Source organism: Branchiostoma floridae, chromosome 13, assembly GCF_000003815.2.
Source record: "Branchiostoma floridae strain S238N-H82 chromosome 13, Bfl_VNyyK, whole genome shotgun sequence".
Taxonomy (NCBI): Eukaryota; Metazoa; Chordata; class Leptocardii; order Amphioxiformes; family Branchiostomatidae; genus Branchiostoma; species Branchiostoma floridae.
In genome coordinates, this window is record NC_049991.1 from 1566471 (window position 1) to 1589932 (window position 23462).

A 23462-nucleotide genomic window follows, 5' to 3' on the forward strand; every position below is an offset into this window, starting at 1 on the left:
CTGTAGCGAAAACAAACGACGCAATCACCATTAAAATATGCATACATGTTCTATACACATTTCCGCAACGATGAATCGTAAACACAAGATTTATGAAGTTGTCAAATTAATTAAAATCGATAAAAAACATTGGAAAAGACGAAAATCCCACCCTCTGGTCGCCATTTTGAGTGATGGATTATGGGATATCCGCATGCGCACTGCTGTATTTTTCGAGATAAACATTTTCGTCTGAGCTCGCCGATGTCGAAATTTTGCCTCGAGGACTCCGCGTTTTTCTCACAAAATTAGCCGTTTTTCCGTCAGATTTTTGCCCAGAGTTGCACCCAAGGATGTGAAGGGAAACTAGAGGCATGTTCCCATCTCCATGGACCTCTACCCTTCTTTTACACGCAGCAATTGGACGTTGAATTTCCCCGGGAAAACCCAAGGAGAGACCTTCGGGGCCATGTCGACTCGTAGCCCGAAGAGGGACTACGACTATCTGCTGAAGTTTCTCCTTGTCGGAGACAGCGATGTCGGCAAGCAGGAGATTCTTAGTGGCCTAGACGATGGAGCAAACGATTCCCCTTTCGGATACGGCTGTGGTAAGTTTGTATGAAGAATTCTGAAGGTATCATTCAGAGATGCCTGCCCAAAAATTAACCTTGCTTTGTACAACTACATGGTTTTTGCACGATGCAAAAATTAATTGTTTGCATGCCTGCTTGAAACTTCCAAAGCATAGTCTTTTTAAGGTAACCCGAAAGATATAATACACAAGCAAGAACGTTGTAGTTTACATTCCAACATTGTTATCAGCTTTTGCTGAAGGCGAAACGAAGCTCTAGAGGCGAACCCCAGGGACAGATACTGCAGCCCCCCTCCCCACCCCCGTAAACAAAAATGCACTTCTATCTAAAGTTCTACATCTCACGTTTCCCTCAACTAAGCTTCTTTAAGCTAAACTTGAGCTAGAGAATGTGGTTTGACTAGTCCTTTGTTGGTATTATATTTTTTCTCAGCACCTCTGGATAGTGTGAAAAACATTTCTCTTGTTTGGCTATTGACTGGCCAATCTGTTGTTTTCAAGTTCAACAATGGTGTTGGTTACAACTGTGAGGCTTTTGACCTTGTGAATGCAAGATTTACAAATTGTGAAATCATGTACAATCCAGTTAAGGCAATGATAGACTTTGGTGGTCTCCGATTGTCTTTAAATATCATGACCTCATCGCTAAGTTCTTAGTCATTTACATGATAAAAAGTGCATCTGTTGATTGGGGGTGTTGCAGACCTAGAAATCTAATTGCAAGTTTAACATGAACTTTATCGTGGAAGAGTTGTGATACCAGAGCCTACAAGGCAGTTACTTATATCCTTCCCATGCAAAAAAAACATTCCCTATACATGGAATGCACAAGTTATTGAAAAGAAAAGGTTGTCTGCTTACACAAAAATTGTGCAACAGACTTACAATAAAGTATTATAAAACTCCACACATAACCGTAACCAAGGAGGTTATCCTTACTTTATAACATTAACTTCATCACACAGCTGCTAGATGTAATCCTAGAGCCTGCAAAGCAATTACTTGAATACATGGAATGCACAAGTAGTTGAAAAGAAAAGGTTCTGACTCTTTTGTCTTATGCAATGCATTGTAGACTTAGAACCCCACATGTAACTGTAACCAAGGAGGTTATCCCTACTTTTATATAACATTAACTTCATCACACAGCTGCTACATGTAATCCTAGAGCCTGCAAAGCAGTTACTTAAATACATGGAATGCACAAGTAGTTGAAAAGAAAAGGTTCTGACTCTTTTGTCTGCTTATGCGATGTGTTGCAGACTTAAAGTTAAAACTTCACACGTAACCATAACCAAGGAGGTTATCCTTACTTTATAACATTAAATACATTGCACAACTTCGAGCTGTAGTGCTAGAACCTACAAAACCGTTAGTCTTATCACGGAGACTGCCCTGGTCGTCGAGAAGAAAAGGTCCAGACTCTATTGTCTGCTCAAACATGTTCTTTGATAATAGTGTTTGTGATAAGCAACAATGACTACAATTAAGACCGATGCAAAAGACGGAGTAGACACAAACCAAGTGCAAAAACAAATACTTAAGAAGCACGCAGTCTCAAAAGTGGCAGATGTTTCCGACAGTTTTGAAGATGTTTTGCTCTTTAGCGAAACTTCAGGGGTCCCCCTGCCTGTGGGACTGATAAGTTGTTTGTCCGCTGGGTTCTTTTATCATGTGTTGAAAGCGGGGCACCACATGTCATGACATGCTGCAGGGGCGGCCGGATCAAATGCCCATCTTTGTGATGGAAATAGAAAGCACTCCCCAAGCCTGGCTATTCCATTTACACCCCAGTTCTGTAAATATTCCTTCTGTACTGCAAATTTTCACTCCAGACCAGGTTTTTGATACACTACTGACTGTTTGTGTTGGTTTAATCAAGAATGATTCACCTTTGCATTCGTCCTTTGTGACGAACCCCTTAATTGTTTGTTATGAAGCTTGTGAAGGAACCATAGTTCTTCTTGTGTATTCTGTGTATATTCCTTCTGTACTGCAAATTTTCACTCCAGACCAGGGGACAGGTTTTTGACTGAGTGTTTTTGTTGGTTGGTTTAATCAAGAATGATTCACTTCTGCATTTGTCCCTTGTGACGAACCCCTTAAGTGTTTGTTGTGAAGGTAGTGAAGGAACCATAGTTCTTCTTCTTTGCTCCTTCCTAGATTCCAATCTAAACACAAAGAAATAGAAATTTTCTATTAAAAAGGCAGCAGCAAGGAGCTTTTATCAGGAGGAGAGAGTATGAAGTTACCCGCCCGCTGTGCGGCTTTGTTTGGCCCGTTAAATCCCGCAGCGCCGGCTTTGTTTACTGCCCTGCGCGGCGCCCGTCTGATCTGATGTTCGTAGCGCCGGTTGGCACGGTTTCTATGCTAATGAGCTACGCCATTACGTCATAGCCCTCGAGCCAGCCCGAAGCCCGATCGGCAAGAGGCGAAGTGGGTCAGGTTTCCGACGATTCCCTTATTTGGAAAACTCGGCAGGCATGTGACTACGTCATCTTGCGGTAGAGCGCACAATGGCGGACAGTTTGATATGTTTCTCTTCGCCGTACAACAAACATGGGCCAGTTTAGGCCTATTTTCGCGGATCGAGGTCTGTTTTCTTGCGATAGAATTATGAATTTTCACATGTATTTTCAGATGGCTACTAAAAAAATATGACGTTTTTCTTCATTTAGCTGATATTTTTTCGTAACTGTTGATGATGTGCTCGGTAAAATGGCGTGTTCACTGTTGGTCGAACCTTGCTCATTTTTGTCGAACCACCCGTGTTTTTAGAGGATACATCGGGCCTGGAATAAGGTGAAGGTAAGGCGGGAGAGCATAGTTTTCATGGTTTTCGTTACGATCGGGTTTTCGTATATAATGTCTTGAGTTCTCCAGGCATAATTTTGAACTTTGTATTTGTATCGATTTATGAAATATATCTGTTGCATACTTAAAAAAAAAACTTGGTTCCTGTGATCATTGAGTCAGGTTTTTCACAGTCATCATTAATTGTAGGAATATTACCAGTTTTTTTCGTAGACTTTGCCTCAGACAATTTTGCCTTTAGGCTTAGCCCGTACCCGAGCGGCGGCGCTGTCCGGTCGCCGTATGGCTTTGAAATTTCACCCTCAGTCAGAGAGAATATTGCCGCCGCTGTATGTATTCCGAAGTTACTCTTCTGTTCAACATCGTCGACAAAATCGCAAAAATCAGATCGCTACACACAATGTTTGTATCCCCAGGCCGCCCCACCATGAATGACCACAAAACAAAGGGAAAACAAAAGCTTGCGTGGGTGAAATGTATGTAGATGCGGGTTTTTGACACGTGGGTGTTAATAAAATTTTGTCGCCCGCTACGAACATAGCTGAATGGAAAAAAATTCTTGCTCTCTCCTCCTGATAAAAGCTCCTTGGCAGCAGTCTTCAAAGCATTTTTGCTGATCTAGCACTTTTCAAAGTTCGCTAGCTCAAGAATAGGACAAAAGAAGGCGGCATGGTTGAAAAGGAGCTTTTGATTAAATATGAAAGGAATTTGCAGGATGGTTGGATTACTAACAAATGACAATTGATTAATGCAAACAATAGAACAGGTTTTTCTGAGATTCCTTGTGTTAAGCAAAACATGTTTTCACCTGACTTGCTCTAATATCTGCATAATTGATTTTTTGTGCAATGGCGTTGAATTTAGAGCATAGATGAACATAGCATAGCCTTCTTCTAACTATATACTTGGAGGAAGCTACAACATGGACATAATCTTTACAAATCTGGTAATGCGCATACTATGAGTCAAGCAATCCAATTTTGCATACAAGGGTGAGTCAAGAGTGTTCATTTTATTATCAATATTATTAAGACAAGTCATCACCATTGAGCTTTAGGTATCAAAGTCACATATTGCACAATTTCATTAAAACTATAGAAAAACTAAAAGGAAAAAAATAAACGCAAAGGAAGACTTTGTCAGGGAATGCTACTTCAGAAAAAGAATAATTTTATGTTATTGTGTTTTCGACAAAAGCTATGGTTTATTCATTAGCATTCGATAATGTATCAAATATTACAAATTTCCGAAAAAAAGACTCCATGACAAATATGCCAAGTGGAACTATTCATTGTATATAATCTAAATCATATCTAACCATTGCATATGTAAAATTGTAAACATGCAAATAAATATGGTATATCTTTTCCTTCCTATCCCGTGATACCTTCTGCATAGCTGGTATTTTTGACATATCACTTATTCGCCTTTGATGAGGTCCTGTGGGAATCCCAGGATTGACTGTAATATTCCCTACCATTCCTTGGGACCTTAATCTGGATCTAGTCTATGGGGTTTGTCCCATATTTTGCAAATACCCCTTGCCTACTGTAAATCTCTAAACGTTTGCAATGGTTCTATTTTCGCAGTATTCACAAATTTCTGACACCAGAAATATAAATTTCTAGTGTATTAGTTACATGTACAGAATTGTATCAAATTGAATTTGCAACACTGCAAAAACATACTTTCCCTTCCCCACCGCGAAATAAAAACAATGCAGAAGTAAACAAATCTACAGTAACCTTCACCAATTTTAGATGCTGATTTGAGAAGTGGAGGCAATCTAATCAAGGCTGTATGAAAAGCTTGAGAGGAAGTCCAATTTAGAGTAATGGATAAGGTGTGTACTGACCAGTATATGGGTCAGGCAGTTTTCTAGGTCACATTGAGAACATTAGAACACTAAACCAATTGAGTTGACCAATGTGTTAGAAATTTTTATAAACCTTAAATCAAAAAGGTTTTGATCATGTTCTTTAATATGTAGTTCTAAGCATGCTTCATAGTCATATACATTGTGTTCACAGTTGTGCTTGTGCATATCCAAATATATCTTAGATACTGTAAATTCAATTACCTTTGTGGCAGTATAGGAGAGAAAAGGTTTTTGTATTGTTTTAATTTGAAACCAAGTATTGTGTGGTACAGGTAGCGTGATACTGTGGAAATACATATTTATTGTGTCATGAATTTGCTGTAAAGATGTTACTCCAAAACCGTAAAAAGAAAACCAAAGTTTGAAGATTTACAGTAAGACAGCCTAGCAGAGGGTTTAGCATAGTAATGACATCGTTTGCATACAGGCCGCTTAATTACCAATCAAAAATCTCATGCATTTCAATGGGCTGAGCTGACTGTGAAATAGCTCTTTTATGGTAGGATTGCTATGAAGTAATGTATGCTAATAATATCACACCGGCAGACAACGATTAGACGATATGCATTCTCTGCTATTATTCCCTTGTAAATAATCAGATTATCACAACTGAATTAAAGGTTGTAAGTTGGTAAGTAGCTGACAAGTAACACAATAGTACAGAATTAGTGACCCAATTATGATGAACAGCATATTTTTGTTAGGAATTTCAACTATGTTTATCACCCTTTTTCTGCAGTGATGTGAATCACATTCAGGGCTCGAAATCCTTTTTTCTGCACTGGTGCAGGTAACATTGAAAATTGCCTTATTAAGATTTAGAAAATTACCTGCACCAGACAAATTTTACCTGCACCACTCTGAATCTAGGAAGTATGGATCAAACTAAAATTGTTCAGGTACCATTACTATTTTTTTCTTTTATACTTTATAGGTGGTAAAAGTCAATGCAGCTAATAACAGTCCATATACACCTTCATGACAGGACATAAATGTATAAAACTCATGAGTACATGGACCAGTGCAGGTAGACACCAGAAATACCTGCACAGCTCCAATTTTACCTGCACTTTCAAGCCCTGACAATGCAATAATAATAGATATGAAGGATTCTGTAGAACACGAATAAAAACAAACTGAAAGTTTACTTTGACCTTAAAAAGTACATGTAGCATTCTAATGATGTTATAACACCAAATTGCACTGCCAATGTTGTGACCCATACTGTAATTCACTTTATCTTCACGGTACCAAATTTTCACGGTCTGAGAAAATTGAACTTGTTCTCGGAACTAAATGTTCACTGTCGAGGCAAGTGCAAATGAAAAAAGTCTGTGAATTATTTTTTATCGGTAATGATAAGTTCACGTTACAGTCGTCACCGTGAAAACCGTGAACATAACATTACAGTGAAAAAATCAGGAATTACAGTATCTGGTATGAGGGTGGATATACTAATGCAGTAAACTAATAGTATGTAACATAATAAGTCCTGTACACCTTGCTGAAAATGTTTCTGTCAGTGAAGCTACTTTGTGTCATTCTTCTATGTATTAGAGGGTTATTTGACTGATTTGTCTGTTTGTTAGTTATAGTATGTATAGCGCTCAAAGCCATTCTAGCATCATTTTTCACCATAGTTGTATACGTGACCAAGAACATGCAAGTGCACTAGTTTGCCTTATATTGATGAAGTAGACTCCATTTCACTAAGTAAGCAAACCTCATTGTTTTCCCTTACTATTGTTTTGGGTGGTGAAAATGATTTAACTTACTGAATTGCATGGGGGTAAAATTAGAAAACTGTAAATGCAGAATTTTTCACGGTGGTTTCATGTTCGCCGTTTTCGCATTGCAAATTAACTGAGAACTTATAACCGCTACGAACATTTTTTTTCATGGCAGTAAAAGGCTACAGTACATGGTGCTACTGTGAACTTAAAACCGCTGCAAACAGTCCTTTTTCCCGCTACTGCAAAATTAAATCCCCACAAAGTTAAATACATTTATAGTACTTATAGTAATTATTAAGATTGCTGACTTTAAATTTGTCTCATATTCTCAAGTTTACAAGATGAAAACCATTTTATTTTTGCATTTAGCAGAAAAGAATAATGACATAGATGACCAGAGTGTTGAAATTTCCCCAAATAGTGAAATACTTCAGAGTATCCCTATCCCTACAGACTGCCACTAATCATTACCTGCATGGTTGAGTCCTCAGTAGGGGGGAAGTTAATTTAACAGGACTGATGGCGCATAACTATACCACCTATCTGATTTGTAACAGTGCTATGCTTCTTTTATATTTGAATAGATGGGTGGATTCACACAGATCCTATGCATTGTTAGGAAAAATACTGTGACTAAAATGCAAGAAAGATACAGTCTGTACTTCCTGTACACTAGTGGCGCTTTCTTCATACAAATGTACCTGAACAGTTTTATATGCCTTTTAATACACATTAATATGATGTACCCCAGGGCTACTTCCTATGTCCTAAGCTGAATTACAAATGTATGCCCAAGGTATGAAATATGGTCACATGGACCTTTTTGTTAGCCCACATTACTGATGAATTTGAGGGCATAATATGATTTGCATTTCCCTTGAGCTATGATTAATAATTATATCAAAGCCATATTGCTTTTGCTGTATATGAGCAAAACCTTGCATGATATTTTGATTTATGTGTGTAAATGTATAGATAAAATGAGATTATCCAGTGAAATTAGAAAATAGAAAATTTGCCATATTTTTTCCTTTCTGTTTAAACGGTTATTTTCGTCTCTACTTTTTTTCAGACAAAAGTGGAGAATTGCTTGTACTTTTTCCCCAGCTCTCAACAATACATTTCTTAATTTTTTTTGTACATGTACCTACAATTTTTATTGACTGGCTGAAGAAAACGTGACATTTGTAATACAGTATTACTTGTTTTATGGTCATATAAACAATATATGAACAAGGCACCTCAATCTTGATGTGCAAAAAGTTCCGAGATACAAAATACATTCAGCATTTGTAATTCTTTCCCCCACTTTACCAAAGTGTATGCAAAGCTGTAGTCTCCCATCAGATACTGTATACATGTATGCATGCCAGTAGAAGTGAAGTATCACTAGGCATGTATAGTCTACATGACCCGCCCTGTGGCTAGTTTGTAATCCCCATTCTTGGCTCGGTAAAGATAACCCCACCTGCAGTTTGTCCCTAACATTATCTCCGTCTTCACTAAGGAACATCTGTCAAATGAATATGCATTCTGCACACAGTTCAAAGTATGCATTCTCAATGGCGATTAAGTAAATCCCACCTGGAGGTGATAGCATCTATTGGGCTATCTAAAGTTCATGGTATGTCAAGGACCTGTGTGTATGTTGAGTCCCAAACTTCTTAGGAATTCAGAGAGGGATTTAGATTATTTATTCCACCAATGGTGTGAAGTGTAGGCCACTTAAGGAAAGGGTGACTGTTGTGGGAGTGTCATGGGCTTGGGTTCAAGTCTAGACTTGTTGGCAGATTCCTTAATATACTTACAAAATGCTTTCGCTTATGGTAACATTTACAGTGCTGGAAAGAAGTAGAATTGGCATTTCAATGCCTTCTGTGGCATTTCGGAAGGGACGTAAAACGGGGTCCCGTGTTCGAGGAGGTGCATCAAGCACGTAGATCAGCCTCATTGCTAAAAAATTGGGTACCTACTAGCTGCTAATAATACACCAGATGTATTATTATTATTATATAAATTGTGTCTTTTTTAAAAATGTTTGATTTACTATGGAACTAGGCCAAACAGTGATTGTTAATTCTGGAATTGCTGCAGTGACTTTTGAATTCAATTAAGTAGACTATGCAAGGAATGTGGTCTCTTGAGACACTTACTTAAAGGTCAAGATTGGAACTTGATAAGCTTTTTTGGACCTGGTTCTTGTGTTTGGGACTTGAGCTTGCCAGGTGTAGTACTGTACCTACCTACCTACTGTAAGTGCATTTAAGTTCGCGGGGATTTAATTTCGCGGCAGCGGAAAAGGGACTTTTCGCGGTGGTTTTAAATTTACGGTAGCACCATGCACTGTAGTCTCTTACTGCCATGGAAGAATGTTCGCAGTGGTTTTAAGTTTGCGGTGAAGTGTACACCACGAAAACCACGAACATTAAAACACCGCGAACATTTCTGCATTTACTGTATGTAGATAGCTCTTGAAAACCTCAGCATCTTTGAAAGGCATAATAATGTGCTTTTGATTATCGGACTGACACTAGCAAAAAACCTGCCGACCCTAACCTTTTTATGGGGTCGACCCATAAAATTTGAAGGGACATAAAATCTTCAATCTGACACCTAGGTGATTAAAATGTTATAGAACCATTTTCAAATAGAAGGGTTCCCATAAAAAAATGATATAAAGCGGATTCGAGTCTGTTATAGAAATAGTATACTGAAAATGACAGCATATACATTTTACATTGTTAAACTGATTTTTTGGATCTCTAATATTTAGTTGAAGTGAAAAAAGGAGACGTATTATCCAAGTTTTTTAAGGATGTTACAATTGGAACCAGCATGAATTTTCTATGCCTGAAGGACCAGTGCAATCCTCTAAGACTGAAGATAGCGCTTGGAAAATAGATACTGTAAATTCAGAAACTTTCGCGGTTTAATGTTTGCTGTTTTCGCGGCAGCCGCTTCACCGCGAACTTAAAACCACCAGAACATTTTTCCATGGCACTAAGAGACTATAGTGCATGGTGCTAGCGCAAACCAAAAACGACCGCAAACAGTCCTTTTTCCTGCTACCGTGAAATTAAATCCCTGCAAACTTAGATGCATTTACAGTAGATGGCAGTCAGGAAAAGATACCATCTCCTCCCCCTCTATCTGCTTGGAGATAAGCATACATGTACACTTCTATAATCAGTTCCTCGTAGATGTGAATGGGATACATGACATGAACATATGGAGATATGGACTGTTCTTGTGTGGTCCATAGTTTAGGTATAGGAGTAGACTTCCATCTCTGTGATAAAGGCACATATCCCAAGTATGCTGGCTCAAATACAGCTGGCAGAGTCTGGAACATCGATCAGATCAGAGCCTGCCACATTAGAACGTTACTTTTATCTCTTGGCCCATTCCCAGAGTTTCCAGATAGAATGTATTGACTCCAGTTGGTACCATGAAAAAATTAATTTGTTGGAATTTCAGACATTTTAACTAGTATACATGTGTTGGGAATAAAATCCCTGAACACCAAAATGGCAGAGGTACTAGTTATTTGTTTTGTTAACCTTCTATTTCCAATACCTGTATGTCTCATGTTTGTAGTTTATGGCAAAATGTAGGTTAACAATTTTACAGCAACCTTGTTTTCCTCCAAGATCAGTCTTCTCTAGTTTAACCTTTAGCAAACTGAAATAGCTATTTGTCAATAATGGTTATATGTTAAATATTAGATTTATCTGGCATATTACTTTCAGCCAGTAGGTACCCAATATTTGAGTTATGAGGCTGACGACTTTATATGCTCGAGTCACCTGCTCGAACACGGACCCCCGTTTTATTAAGCAGTTGAAAGACGGTTAAAACACATGCCCATAGCCAGGGGGGGTTCGGGGGGTTCGGAAGATCAAAGGTCCGCTTTTTCACGCTCGAAGGTCCACTTTTTCATGTCAAGATTTTTTTCCAAAGGTATGACTGATTTGCATTTTTCACTGATAGACATTTCATTCAATCTTAGTGAGTCTATTAGCAAAATTTGCCTCGGAAAAAAATGCAGGAAATGGCTTTTCAGAGGGTCCACATTTCAAAATTCCCCCGGACCATTGCAAAGCCTTACGCCTTTGGTATCGGACATGGTGAAAATATGTTGGGGGAGTCAGCCTCAAAGACGTATGCCAAAAGTCTTGTGTATTTCAATAGAAATTCCATTAAACTTAGCCAGCAAATTTTGCTTCGGGGGAGCATGCCCCCGGACCCCCTAGACAGCTCACGCCTTCAGCGCTCGATGGTCCCACAAGTATTAAAAAGAACCCCCCCCCCCAACCCAAATCCTGGCTACGGGCATGAAACAGCTTCTTGAAAATCTCTTAATGTTGTTGGTATAAATTATTGACAGCCTGAGCCCCAGGGAACCAGTATCCACTCTTGTTGTTCTTGACTGTTTGGTGAGTAAGTGAGCCAGAGTGTCAGTTGTTAGTCTTGTTATAGGACTACACATGACCTCCCTTGACCCTGTTGCTATGGGGAGGGAACAAGTTTGGGGAACAGCAGGACCAAAGCAGAACCATGCCTAATGAAATCACCTCCTCTTGTTGTCACAGTTAATTGATTGTTGTTGTAGCCATATAGGCTTGATAGAAAAGCTCTCATAGTGTGCAATAAAAACATGTTTAAGTAATGGTATATTTCTTGAAGTGAATGAAGTAGATCTTTTAGGCAGCTTTTGATCACTGTTAAGATACAATTTGAAGCAGTAGATGTATGTTTTATGAATTACGGCTTTCTTAAGGCACTTAAGTCTTAAATTTGAGTTTTAAGGGATGATTTCCAGAGATCATGAGGTCAATTTTCGACCCAAAGCCTACATAGCTTAGGCCACAAGTTGACAGTGATTACACATTGCAAAGGATATTTATAAGGTCAACCATGTATTATGTAACATTGCCCCATTTGCAGTTGTTTGTGATATGATATGTTACACCTGCCTGTATCTTTTTTGGAGGGTAGTCCAGGCGTTATAAGAATATTGCTGCTGTATAGATAATAATGCGACTGCAGCCAAGTCCATATTATCTGCAGAACTAGGATACTCTCCTCAAGAGTTGAGCCCGTTTTAATTTCCCATGCAAATAATTTACAGTATGCATTGTGCTTGAATGTGTTAGATATGCATTCTTTATCAACCACAATCACAGAACTGCTAGTGCTGGTTGTAACCTAAATGTGTGTATGACTATGACCGTTTTCCTACTGTTTTCTATAACTGTGTTACTTTTTGCTTTGCAGGGATTGACTACAAAACTACAACCATTCTTCTTGATGGAAAGAGAGTCAAGTTACAGCTCTGGTAAGAAAGAAACTTTACTTCAGGATAAGATATGTATATTTTTGCAACTATGAAAATTACACATCATGGAAAATCACTCATCATAATAAGAATCAGAATTGAACTTTGAGTTTGATTTTTCATGAGTGAAAATGGGGTGAGGAAATATGCAAATTACTTTCAAAAGCCCCCATAAAAGAAACATGTTGCAATTCAAACGGCATGGCAACAAAATGACAGTGGGCTATCCTACCATTATTGTATTTATACCCCTCAATTTCCATCATTAATAATAGATCCACAAGAAGTGCTTCTAAATTGCTTTCTTGCAATAGTAGTTTCCAGTCGATTTTAACGTCCCTAATTTATCTATGCTGTAGTGTACAAGGACCCTTGACTGTATTTTCTGTCCAGTTCTTATTGGTTAACCATCGTGTGATAAATTTACAAAATGGTCTACCCAATTTCAAGTCTCTTCTGAATTACTCGTGGCAATTTCTATTATCATGAATAAGACTGGCATTGCTGTGGCATAATTTTAGGGTGTTTGCCCAGAATCCATATGTCATTGGTTTGAGTCCTCTAACATGCCCCAACATTGTGCCCTTGGGGAAGGTACTGTAAATGCAGAAATGTTCGCGGTGGATTAATGTTCGCGGTTTTCGCGGTGACGGCTTCACCGCAAATTTAAAACCACCGCGAACGTTTTTCTATAATGGTATTAGATTGCAGTCTATGGCGTTACCGCAAACTTAAATCCACTGCGAAAAGTCCTTTTTCCCTCTACCGCAAAATTAAATCCCTGCGAAATTAAATGCATTTACAGTACTTGGTCATCCCTCATATGGGATGTTTAATGGAGGACTGGAGAGCCACACCTTGAGCATGTAAAAGTGGGGTTTTATCGGCTGTGTTCTAGCATTGGTATAGGAAGGCGGAGCCCATACATTGTACCTCTCCTCCCACCACCTTTTACCTCCCCAACCGAAGTCAGGTGCCCACTTTTAAATTGACCTTCCCAATGGCACAAGATCATCAGTTGCATGACAGGATTCTAACCAAGGACCTCTGGGTTCTGGGCCAGTCATCCTACAATCACACCACATGACTGACCTTTCTTTTCTAATTCTACACAAATTATAATGTTGCTTTGTGTGAAATCAAACAATCATTTAAAAGTTTAACACTTAATGTAGTCAAATTCACCTGTATCTTACTTATTTTTTAATCAGCTTAAAAATGGATGAATGTGATACACGTACCGTGACTTATTTGAGGTTCATATAATGGATACTACCACTACTATTACAGTTAACATTTTTATAATTTTTTAAAATTGAATGAGCAAAAGTACAGTATTTATTACAATGTAAGTACAAGTCTCTGTTGCTGCCCTCTGGTATTCCGAACCCGAAGCAGCTCCCCAAGGAGAGAGCAAGGTCACCTTGGCCTTGATAGCCTGTGCAGTAATCCTTCATTAAGGAGTAAATCAATCAAATTAAGTCCTGGCCATGTCCAATAAGCCCTGGCTGAAAGGCAGGGTCTATAATAACATTCTCCATGGAGTTAGCATCTGATTTGTGCTATTCTCCATGGAGTATCTACCTTTTGTTACAAGGTGTGTCCATTTGTATGCTGCGCTTCCTGCAATTTATCAATTAATCTTCCAAGGGATTATCTAAAAGAAGGAAAACCTTGTTTCAGGAGATGATATTGCCATTTGATTCAAATAAATATTTTATTTTCATTATATCATAATTTGTTGTAATCCTTTTATACACATTCACCAATACAATGACGTATATTTAGTTGAATATGATTAAAAAAAACAAAGGGAACTATGTGAAATGCACTTTCCTGTCATATCAGACATTTTTTGGTGGATAAAGAACATTTTCTCTTCTTGTAGTTTAAAGTGTGACACAGACACAAGATTGATTATTTTAAAGGCTAAATATGCCAATTCTTGAAACTTTGACCTTTCTCAAACATTGATTGCTTAGTGTTAGACTATATACTATGTACACCTTCAAGGTAACTAATATAAAAGTCATGCATTTTTACTTCAGAAATACAAACATTTGTTAACAGCAAATGCTTCTTGTTACAGGGATGCGTCAGGCCAGGGAAGATTCTGCACCATCTTTAGATCCTACTCAAGAGGAGCACAGGTAGGGAAATATTTTTGTTTTGGTCATGTTGACTGGACTATTATAATATATGGATTTCAATAGCATGCACATCTTCACCTGTTTTTGACCATACTGTACATCATGCAACATGGTTGCAAATTATATGCCAGGGAGTTAAAAAAAAGGAAATCGAACAGTAATTCATAGAATTCCAAAGTCAATCCTTCAAAGAAGGTGTGAAATGACAAAAAGGAAGAATGTATTGTGTGGTTTATAATGTTCTGTGTGTCATGTCATTCGCTCAACCTTCCTAACCACATGCATTTCATAAAAATGACAGTGTTTTTGTCCAACCTTTTCTTTGTACACTCGCATCAGTTTTTTTTTAGTTCCTAGAAGATGTCATCCATATAATCGTATTAGCATAGCGTAGGGAAAGAACAGATAGGAGGCTGTTGCAAAAATTGGACCCAAATCTCCACTAGAAGGCAGCTTCTCAATCTGTATTATGTTTGCTGTTTTGCATCCTCCAGCATGTGTTTTAAAAGCCAATTCCTAACAGATCAGAATAATGAATAGGTAAGTAGATAAGGTCTCATTGACTCAACCAAATGCACTGGCATTTGAAATAACAAAATATTCAAACTGATAGTTTCATTCTTCCTTTTTGATAGTAACAAAAGTGCCATTTTATACCTACCGTTATACGTACATGGATATTTTTATTGGCTATAATGCCTGTTTCCTGTCATTACTGTCACAGTGCTAGTATATGTTGATTACTACCATCCTTGCAAAGGCATGCCTTCAGTCTCCCCTATGTACCATCCCACATTATAAATGACCCTAGGGGGCCGCATTGTAACGAAATGGACCTGCCATTAAGCCACCTGTTCACCCATGTGTTCATAAAACTCGTAAAACACGCAGGTAGAATGGCACTTGGGCGGCATGGCTTCTTAATTGCCTTTTTGTCAAGGTTAAGCAAACGGTGGGCGGAGAACGCCTGGAGGACTTAAGAATGCATTTAAGAGATCGTGCGATGCTCGAATGGGATGTCTTTTACAGCTTAATTGGACAGGGTTTGAGTGACCTTCATGACTTTCTATTCAGTCGGAGCAGAGTTGTTGTCTCACAGCGGGAATGGCAGATGGCTCATTTGCATTCCGTGTGTGTGTGTGTGTGAGAGTGTTGGCAGGCCTAAGCAGAGAGTAGTGACCGTGGATGGCAGCTGCACAAGGACAGATAACATACAGCCAGCTCAGGCCTGGCAGTATGGAGATAGGCTTAGTATCATTAGAAGTCACCCTGAGTCGCTTTAACCATAAGTCTGTGCTACACTTGAAAGTGACATAGTAATTGCCAAGTTGACGGCACTTGGAGAAAATGCAAGCCAGCATAGTTTTTTTCCTCATTAGCCCCATCTTAAAACAGTGGTGCAATAGTTTTGAATATCCCTTCTTCAGGATACCAGCCAAAAATTAAATCCTCAAAATCTAAAATTGCATTACAGTAAGACTTTGGCTTGTTGCAAATTCTTTGGGTCGAAGAAACAAGTGTTTTTCCAACATACAGATGTTATGCCTAGAGTAAGAAATCACAGCATCAATTCAGCACCAAGGACAGGTGCCATATGATTCAGATTGTGCAAAATGGGTATTACATGTACATTGATGTGCCAATTATTTGAATTGAACTGTAATTTGTAATTTTGTTTTTTGAATCTATAGTACTTGATATCCACTCTTTTTTTGAAAAGTGAAGAAAACTCTACAGCGGTTTTATGCGGTGTGTTAGAAGACGGTGTAGGAACATGTTTTATAGTCATGACCCCCACAGTGCCACCTGTAAGTGTATGGATCTAAAGGCAGTGCAGTATGACGGACAGCCTGTCTGCTTTATGGGCACTAGAACTGCAGGATTGATGGTGATGGGATCGTTCCCTGTCGCCGTCTTTCTTGTGAGGAAAGTGCTTACAGCGTGGAATCCATTGGTAACAGCCTCGTGTTTATCAGTCACTGCCTCGTCATGGATTGAAGGAGTCAATTTCTCGCAAGTCACCGAACTCCAGTCGTACCGACAAATATTTACGGTCATAGAGAATTTCAGTATAAAACGCCAAGGCCAGAAACCAGGGTGTTGACTATTCTGACAGCTAACTTCGAACAGGGTTGGACAAGTTTCCGAAAATAATTTCATCAGGTTGGTAGATCATAGGACATATTAGGAATTTTCTTTTACACAACCATTTTTTCTCACCTGCTGACATTACGATGTCTGTCAGACATCTTCCTCAGAGCTCCTAACTGGAGTTCTGCTTCTCGCCGCTATATGTAGCCGATGTAGGTGGCGCTTTTGTAGGGTTGGAAAAGGTTTCTAAAATTCACTTGTCCTATCGAGCAAGTACATAAAAGATTTACTTGCCTGCACCAACTTTTCACTTGCCCAAAATTTGTATAACATATTTGTATCTATTTTCACCTCTAGCAATGGAATGCTTTTAGTATTGACTCTGTTTTGCTGTCTTAACCAATGCTGGATGCCATGACTGTAGAAAGAATAAAAAAAGTGTATGAAAATCTCACTGAATGAAAAAATCGCTCTTGCCTGGTAGGACAAGTGCTTGCCCAATCTGCACTTTCATTTGCCCAGGTGACAATAGCACTATTGGACTTGCTCAACCCTGTCAAATAGTTTTGTATCCCAAATCATCAAAAAAGATTCCTGAATTTTTATAGCTTGATTGATGAGTGTCAGGCTCCTCTCGAAGTGCAGCAAGATGATATTGTCTGACCTCTATTACGGACATCCTATTGCAGCGCAGGTAATTGTTGATCCATGATGCCATTGGACATCCCCAGTAATAGATGCTCCCCCACAAACGACCATTTGGAACTGGCCCAAGAGTTGATCAAACGGAAAAAGCATGCTCAAAAACAAATCACTGTCCAAATGCGTCAACTTCAGTCAGTTTAACTGCATGTGAAAGGCCGTACTGTCTCAGATTTGGACAATTCCAGTCTGAGTGCAAGTCCTGAAATGGTTATCCCTGTGCTAGAGAAATGGGGTGACCTTTTGAGTTTGGAGAAGCCTTAACTCCTGTTTGGCTATTAGCAGCAACATTGGTTCTGAATCTGCGAATCACTCATAAGAGGCTCAATATTTATCTTTTTTGATTGCCCTTAAATGCACTACGAGATCTCAAAGTAAAGAAAGTCGTTGACTTGGTTGTAATGTGAGAAATTCCAGGAAAATTGATTTGGGTGGATCCTTGAATCTTTGTCAAATTTTCCAGGCCATGGCCAACATGAATAGGAATATATTCTTTATGTGTGAGCAGATTTAGTTTAAACTAATATATAGATGCCCATCTGCCTAAAGGCGTCCCTGGATGTTAACAGTGTCGTGTGTTTAATACATGATGTATCCATAAGAGTGGCAAGGGCAACTTGCAGTTTCTAAGGAGGGTGAAAAAATTTGTTTCACTTGAGTGAGTGTGGCATAAGAAAGTAATTTGTCTCTGAACTACATGCTATTACATTAAAGACCCCCTGCAGGCAGTGATATTTAAACGCAATGGTGCACAACATTAGACAGGATTGCATACTAAAGCAAGACAGACAGCCTTAAGTATGAGGCATATTTCAGGGCTTTTAAAGTTTCCACTATGGCAAGTGATAGACATGTACTACACCAATACTTTTTTTAAGGATATCTTCATAAAGAAAGATTCATTTTCTTGTGATGATGTATTTTGCAGTAGTAGAGAAAAAAGGTTTTTACTTTGTTTTAGATTCCTAGTCAAAGCAATGGTCTAGTGCAGTATTTGCAGTTCATAGCAAAAGGAAACAAAAGTAAAATCACTACAACATTTGAAGATTTGCACTAGCTAAAACTACACTTAGAGTTAGTTACATAAGCAGGATACAGATTTACAAAATGGTAATAACACGCTGTATCTATGTGTCTTTAAAGCTGTTGTATTACACTCAATGGCAGGTGACCTAAATATATACATGTAAGCATACAATAACGTGTACATTTCTTATTTACATAGCACCCCCCTGGGCTCGCAAATGTGTAGTTAAAATGCATTAGGCCTCAGACAGCAAACACCTTGATGCATTTTACACAGAATACAGTAAATACAGTGATCCAGTCTATAAAGTACTATGGCTTTATTCAGTCAACTTTATTGCAGGTAACCCTTTTTATGGAAGTTTTATGTGGCTCAAGCAGTATTGAGTTCGAAAACATGATTTATAGACACAGACTGCAGCAAAATACCACTAGGAAATTGACCTTATGTGCAATATTAGGTAACATGGTGTTGCCTGCAGTGGTCTCAAATCACAGATCATAATCTAAATTTGTTACCATTGAGTTCTCCATTGTACTCGGTGGTCAGAATACTTTTTCCAAGTGTTCTGCAATACTGCAGAATGGCAAAATTTTGTTCTGCAATTTCTGCAATGATTTCAAATCCCTGATTTTTTTTCATTCTGCAAAACTGCAGATTGTTCCTTTTTTCTCCTGCAATCTTGAAAAATCTGCATATTGCAAACTGCAGATGGCTATTTGGAACACTGGTACTTACGCAGTCTTTGAAGTATGGCAATGTTTATGGTAATTGCTATATTATAATGTGGAGCTTTTGTTGTTGCAGGGTATCCTGGTGGTCTATGACATCACCAATAAATGGTCCTTTGATGGCATCGACAGATGGTTGAAGGAAGTAGAGGAGGTAAGTGTGCTGCCCTATCCATTATAAACATCTGTGCCTAGTGGGCAACTATATGGTCATTTTCACTTGCTTCACTCGGAGCCACCTTTTCACTGGCCTGAAATTTAAATCACATTTTTCTTTACATCATTCTCCTGTAACAATCAAACAAAAAAAGCTCTTTAATTCAAAGCTTGTAGCCTTTTAACTCCAAGACTGTGTAGACCGCTGGAAGTCTGGAAGACCAATACAGTGATATCTAGTAGACCAATACAGTGATATCTGTGTCTCATAGTATTGGTGATGTCCCGTCTCAGAGAGACTATTACACCACCTAGCATCTTTGAAGTGAAGTGCACCTTGAATAGTTTGCAGTGACATTTCCTTGCACAGTTACTGTTTTGCTATCTTAAATAATCTGTGACAAGCTTTCTGATTGAGCAACTGTTTCTTTTTCTTCTTCTTCTCCCAGCATGCACCAGGAGTACCCAAGATCCTAGTGGGCAACCGGCTCCATCTCGCCTTCAAGCGGCAGGTGAGCATCCCGGCAGCTGAGCAGTACGCCATGAAGAACGACATGGCGTTCTTCGAAGTCAGCCCGCTGTGCGACTTCAACATCACAGAGTCCTTCCTAGAACTGTCCAGAATAGCCTTGAAAAGACATGGCATCGACAGATTTCTCAAGTGTAACAAAGGTATGTGGCAAATCGTTTGCTTACCTAGCAATTAAGAATCGTCAAGTGGAGTTAGTATTCTGCATTTGAAAATTACAATTTTCTGGACCTTTTGTAGTTGTATTGGTATCTTTTTCCACTTCATATAACTTATTTATGCATAGCCTGGGTACCATTCTGACAGTAATTCACTCCAAAGTTTATCATACACTTATATACAGTCACATGTTGCTCCAACTTTTATTGTATACTCTATACAGTCGCTTTCCTGCTTTCCCATCTGGAAAACTTGCATGACTCTAAGTCTAACGTCAAGAATCTTCCAAATTTGGGACGAGGGCACTGATTGGTACCCTACACATGAGCAAATTAAGAAATGGGTTCAAGCACTTGTTCAAACAGGCATTCCAACACCCGGAACACCCTCTGTCCACTTGCTTGGGACACCTGTTCGAATGAGCACTCTAAAACCCATGCTTAATTTGCTCCTTAACAGAATTCACAACCAAAAGGTTTGAATGTACAGTTCCCCAGACAGGTAGCAGAAGCGAACATAGGAGCAAACTACTACACAGATAGTAGCCAGGCTAAAAAAATGTATTGATTTATGCAAAAATTCTTTTTAAATGTGAACCTCACCTCACCAGTCCCATAGCCAAATGTGAACAATCATGGTATATTTGAAACAGATGTCTTATCAGTACAAACATTTAATGTAAAAGCTTTCTGTATGACTCCATTATAATATCCACTTTATCTTTTTCCCAGTATTGAGTCTCCAGGACCTGTGCTCCAGAGTTATTGTCCAGTACACCCACCCGCACCACATCGAGAAGCTTCCCTTGCCGACGTCTCTACGTTCCAGACTTCGATCATTCTCCAACACCAGCATGTGTGCCCACCCCATGCCCTCCCCCTACCCCAGCAAGAGGACAAAAATCATCCGCCCGGACTCCCCCTCGCACACCAGCGTTAGGAAAAGCTGCTGCATTTCCTAGCAGTACGGCCCTGTAGAATATTGTATATAGATGATGAATTTTTTATTGTAATGTATGTCGCTGTTTCATTTGTCTTGTGTATAGAGTATCTATGAATTATGGCTGCGTTTGCACTTTTTCGGGCCAGCACTGAGCAACAAACATGACACAAACACCTACTGGCCACTGCTATGTCAACAGTGTAAATGAATGGGTAAAACCCAAAGGTAGAAGAAAGCAAGGATTTCAAGTATGAAGGAGTTGAAGCTTGGGCTAGACCAGGGAAACATTGAAATGAGTACTTATTAGAGGAATACAGTTGTAGTAGACTGAGACGTTTGACAGGCAGCTGTTTAAGATTAGATATCACTTACACACTGTTGTATCCTCCAACAGTTCCCTCTTAGCTAAAAGGAGGTTCACAATTGTCAAAGTGCCATGTCAATGGTGAAGGCCCCAAACATGTAAACACTTCTTGTGTCATTATACATGTCCAGACTTTGTTGTCAATTTGCATAACAATGTTGGACTGTTTTGTTTATTTGTCAGGGGCCTTCATCTTTGACCTTGGGCATGCGTAATTAGAATCGTGAACATCCTTATTACAGTACTAGTCTGGAGTGTAAGCTCAAACTCCCTGGTTGTGACTGTAAAGATTGCTATTCAAAACCCTGTCTACAAAGCTGAATGTCCACACAACGTCTGGAGGCTTTTCTCAGCTCCAAATGTTAATGTGGCAGATTTTAAGTGCTGTTTTCTGAAAGTCCACTTTGCTGACACGTAAAAATGTAGCCTGACGAAATCATGCTCTTAGCAGCCCTTCCCTGATAGTTTCCTGCCATTAAATGTCTGAACAATGAGATCATGTGTGACACACTCACAAATCCATTGACCCTAAATGTATAATCCTATCCTTGTACAAAGGACCAACATTACTTGCATCCACTGTTACATACCAAAAGCTGCAGCATTTAGAATCATGAGTAAGATGTGAATTTCCATGTGCAGTAAACTGTGTTCCTTTTTGTACAGATGTGTGTTATAGGAAGCACAGGGCACATAAAAGCATGAAATGTATACTGGATAGAAAAGAAAACGTAAAGAGAAAAAATTACTACTTCAACTTGAACTCCATAATCATAAAATGCAGTGACGTAAGAAGGCATTTCTCTTGAAACCTGACATGTAAATCAGCTCTAGCTACCCTAAACATCTACTTCAGTGGTAAAAATGTACAGATAATATCTTGCAAACAAAATGGCTCTCGTTTAGTCTACAGTGTGTCATCCAGAGAGCCAGTATTACATTTTAACTGATGATGAATAAGGTATATCTTGGCAGCTGTTTTTGTATTTCGGATAACTATAGTAAGGTGTAACTCCTAATTCTAGGACTGCCTGTACTTTAGGTACACTGTCATATGCAGTAGTCAGGGCCAATATAGGAACAGTTGTGGCCGGTTTATAGTTACAGATTAGTTTGGTTACAAGTATGAAGTTATTTTTTTATACAAAGGTTGGCTCTAAAAACTTGCCTTCAACTTGAAACCTTTCTATCTATGTGTTCTGGCACTTCAATTACTTAGATATTCTTAAAAGAAACTTGTGTATGACACTGTTTGGAATTCTAATGTTTTTCTCCACATATCAGCAAACAGTCCACGATTGTAAGATTATGTTAACAGCAAAGTCCATTGTATTGTGGTCATTTTCAGACGAGATGTAAATAATTCTACAGAATATGGCCCTTAGCTGGAGGTGACCACATCCTGGCTACAAGGTTTTTATAACAGTTACTATACAAACAACTGGCTATAATGATTTCAAAATATACCATCTCTACAACATACATAGAAATGGCAAGCTAAGCAAAATAGTTTTGATTACTGTCAAAAAATTTTAAGAGCATCATTCAATGCCTGATGTTGGAACATGTTTATTGGCTTTTCACCTGCATTGTATCTTTGAGTGGATAAATGTCTCCACACCTGAGGCATTGCCAAAACAATAGGCTAATAATCTTTTTCATACTTCTCTACAACAGATTCGGTCACCAGTCCTTCGATTTTAGCTGAAACACATAGAATTCTAACTTGTACTTTAAGAATTACATAATCTTTTTGTTCAATTTTCTACTTAAACAAAAAAAAGTCCAGAGGAGACATGTAATTTTAAGTCAAACGTATCACTTGCTATGATTGTGTATGCCATTTCCGTGGATCATTTTTTGTAAATATGGTACAACGATATTATGTATATTTGTGTACACTTTTAGGTAAGATCTAGTTAGGAGATATTTGTATATCTATATGTAAACATGACATGTAATAAGAATGTTTTCTTACTGAATGTTGACGTAAACTTCCATGGAAGGATGGCACTTTGTCGCGGTGCCAGTCTAGGTGCCAGACACGTGAATGCAAGTTATGTGATAAGTTTCTATTTTGGTGTATAAAAACGCGTTGTACTTGTGAATGTTGGTGAAGACTTGAGCAGTGAAATAAAGACGCTCTTACAAGCTTGATGAATAGTTTTTTTTTTCTATTTCATACCATGTACCACATTGAGCATTCTAAATAGCCCCATAGTATAAGCCAGAAGTGAATAGAACTTACATGTACATGCCGTAGTCAAGACATTAGT

The 23462-nt window shown here is 38.7% G+C and overlaps 2 protein-coding genes across 4 annotated transcripts in view; one reads left to right on the top strand and one right to left on the bottom strand.

The window, feature by feature from the left end:
- The window catches only part of LOC118428456 (ubiquitin-protein ligase E3B-like), a 35087-nt gene extending 34803 nt beyond the window's left edge, over nucleotides 1-284 (bottom strand). For all 3 annotated transcript variants that reach the window (XM_035838522.1, XM_035838521.1, XM_035838524.1), the window contains exon 1: nucleotides 152-284. The gene's annotated coding sequence lies outside the window, so the exon portion shown is untranslated. The remainder of the gene's footprint in view (nucleotides 1-151) is intronic.
- On the top strand, nucleotides 197-23343 carry LOC118428457 (ras-related protein Rab-40B-like). Its single transcript, XM_035838525.1, has 6 exons — nucleotides 197-587; nucleotides 12275-12335; nucleotides 14425-14485; nucleotides 19113-19190; nucleotides 19642-19864; nucleotides 20612-23343. The coding sequence occupies exons 1-6, from the start codon at nucleotides 368-370 to the stop codon at nucleotides 20839-20841; spliced, it is 873 nt and encodes a 290-aa protein (XP_035694418.1). The 5' UTR covers nucleotides 197-367; the 3' UTR covers nucleotides 20842-23343.
- The last annotated feature ends 119 nt before the right edge of the window (nucleotides 23344-23462 follow it).

Bases quoted from the DNA above. Each gene is read 5' to 3' on its own strand.
- LOC118428457 (XM_035838525.1), top strand. From the start codon at position 368: ATGGACCTCTACCCTTCTTTTACACGCAGCAATTGGACGTTGAATTTC. The intron at 12,336-14,424 runs GTAAGAAAGAAA...TTCTTGTTACAG, and splicing joins AGAGTCAAGTTACAGCTCTG to GGATGCGTCAGGCCAGGGAA. The intron at 19,191-19,641 runs GTAAGTGTGCTG...TTCTTCTCCCAG, and splicing joins GGTTGAAGGAAGTAGAGGAG to CATGCACCAGGAGTACCCAA.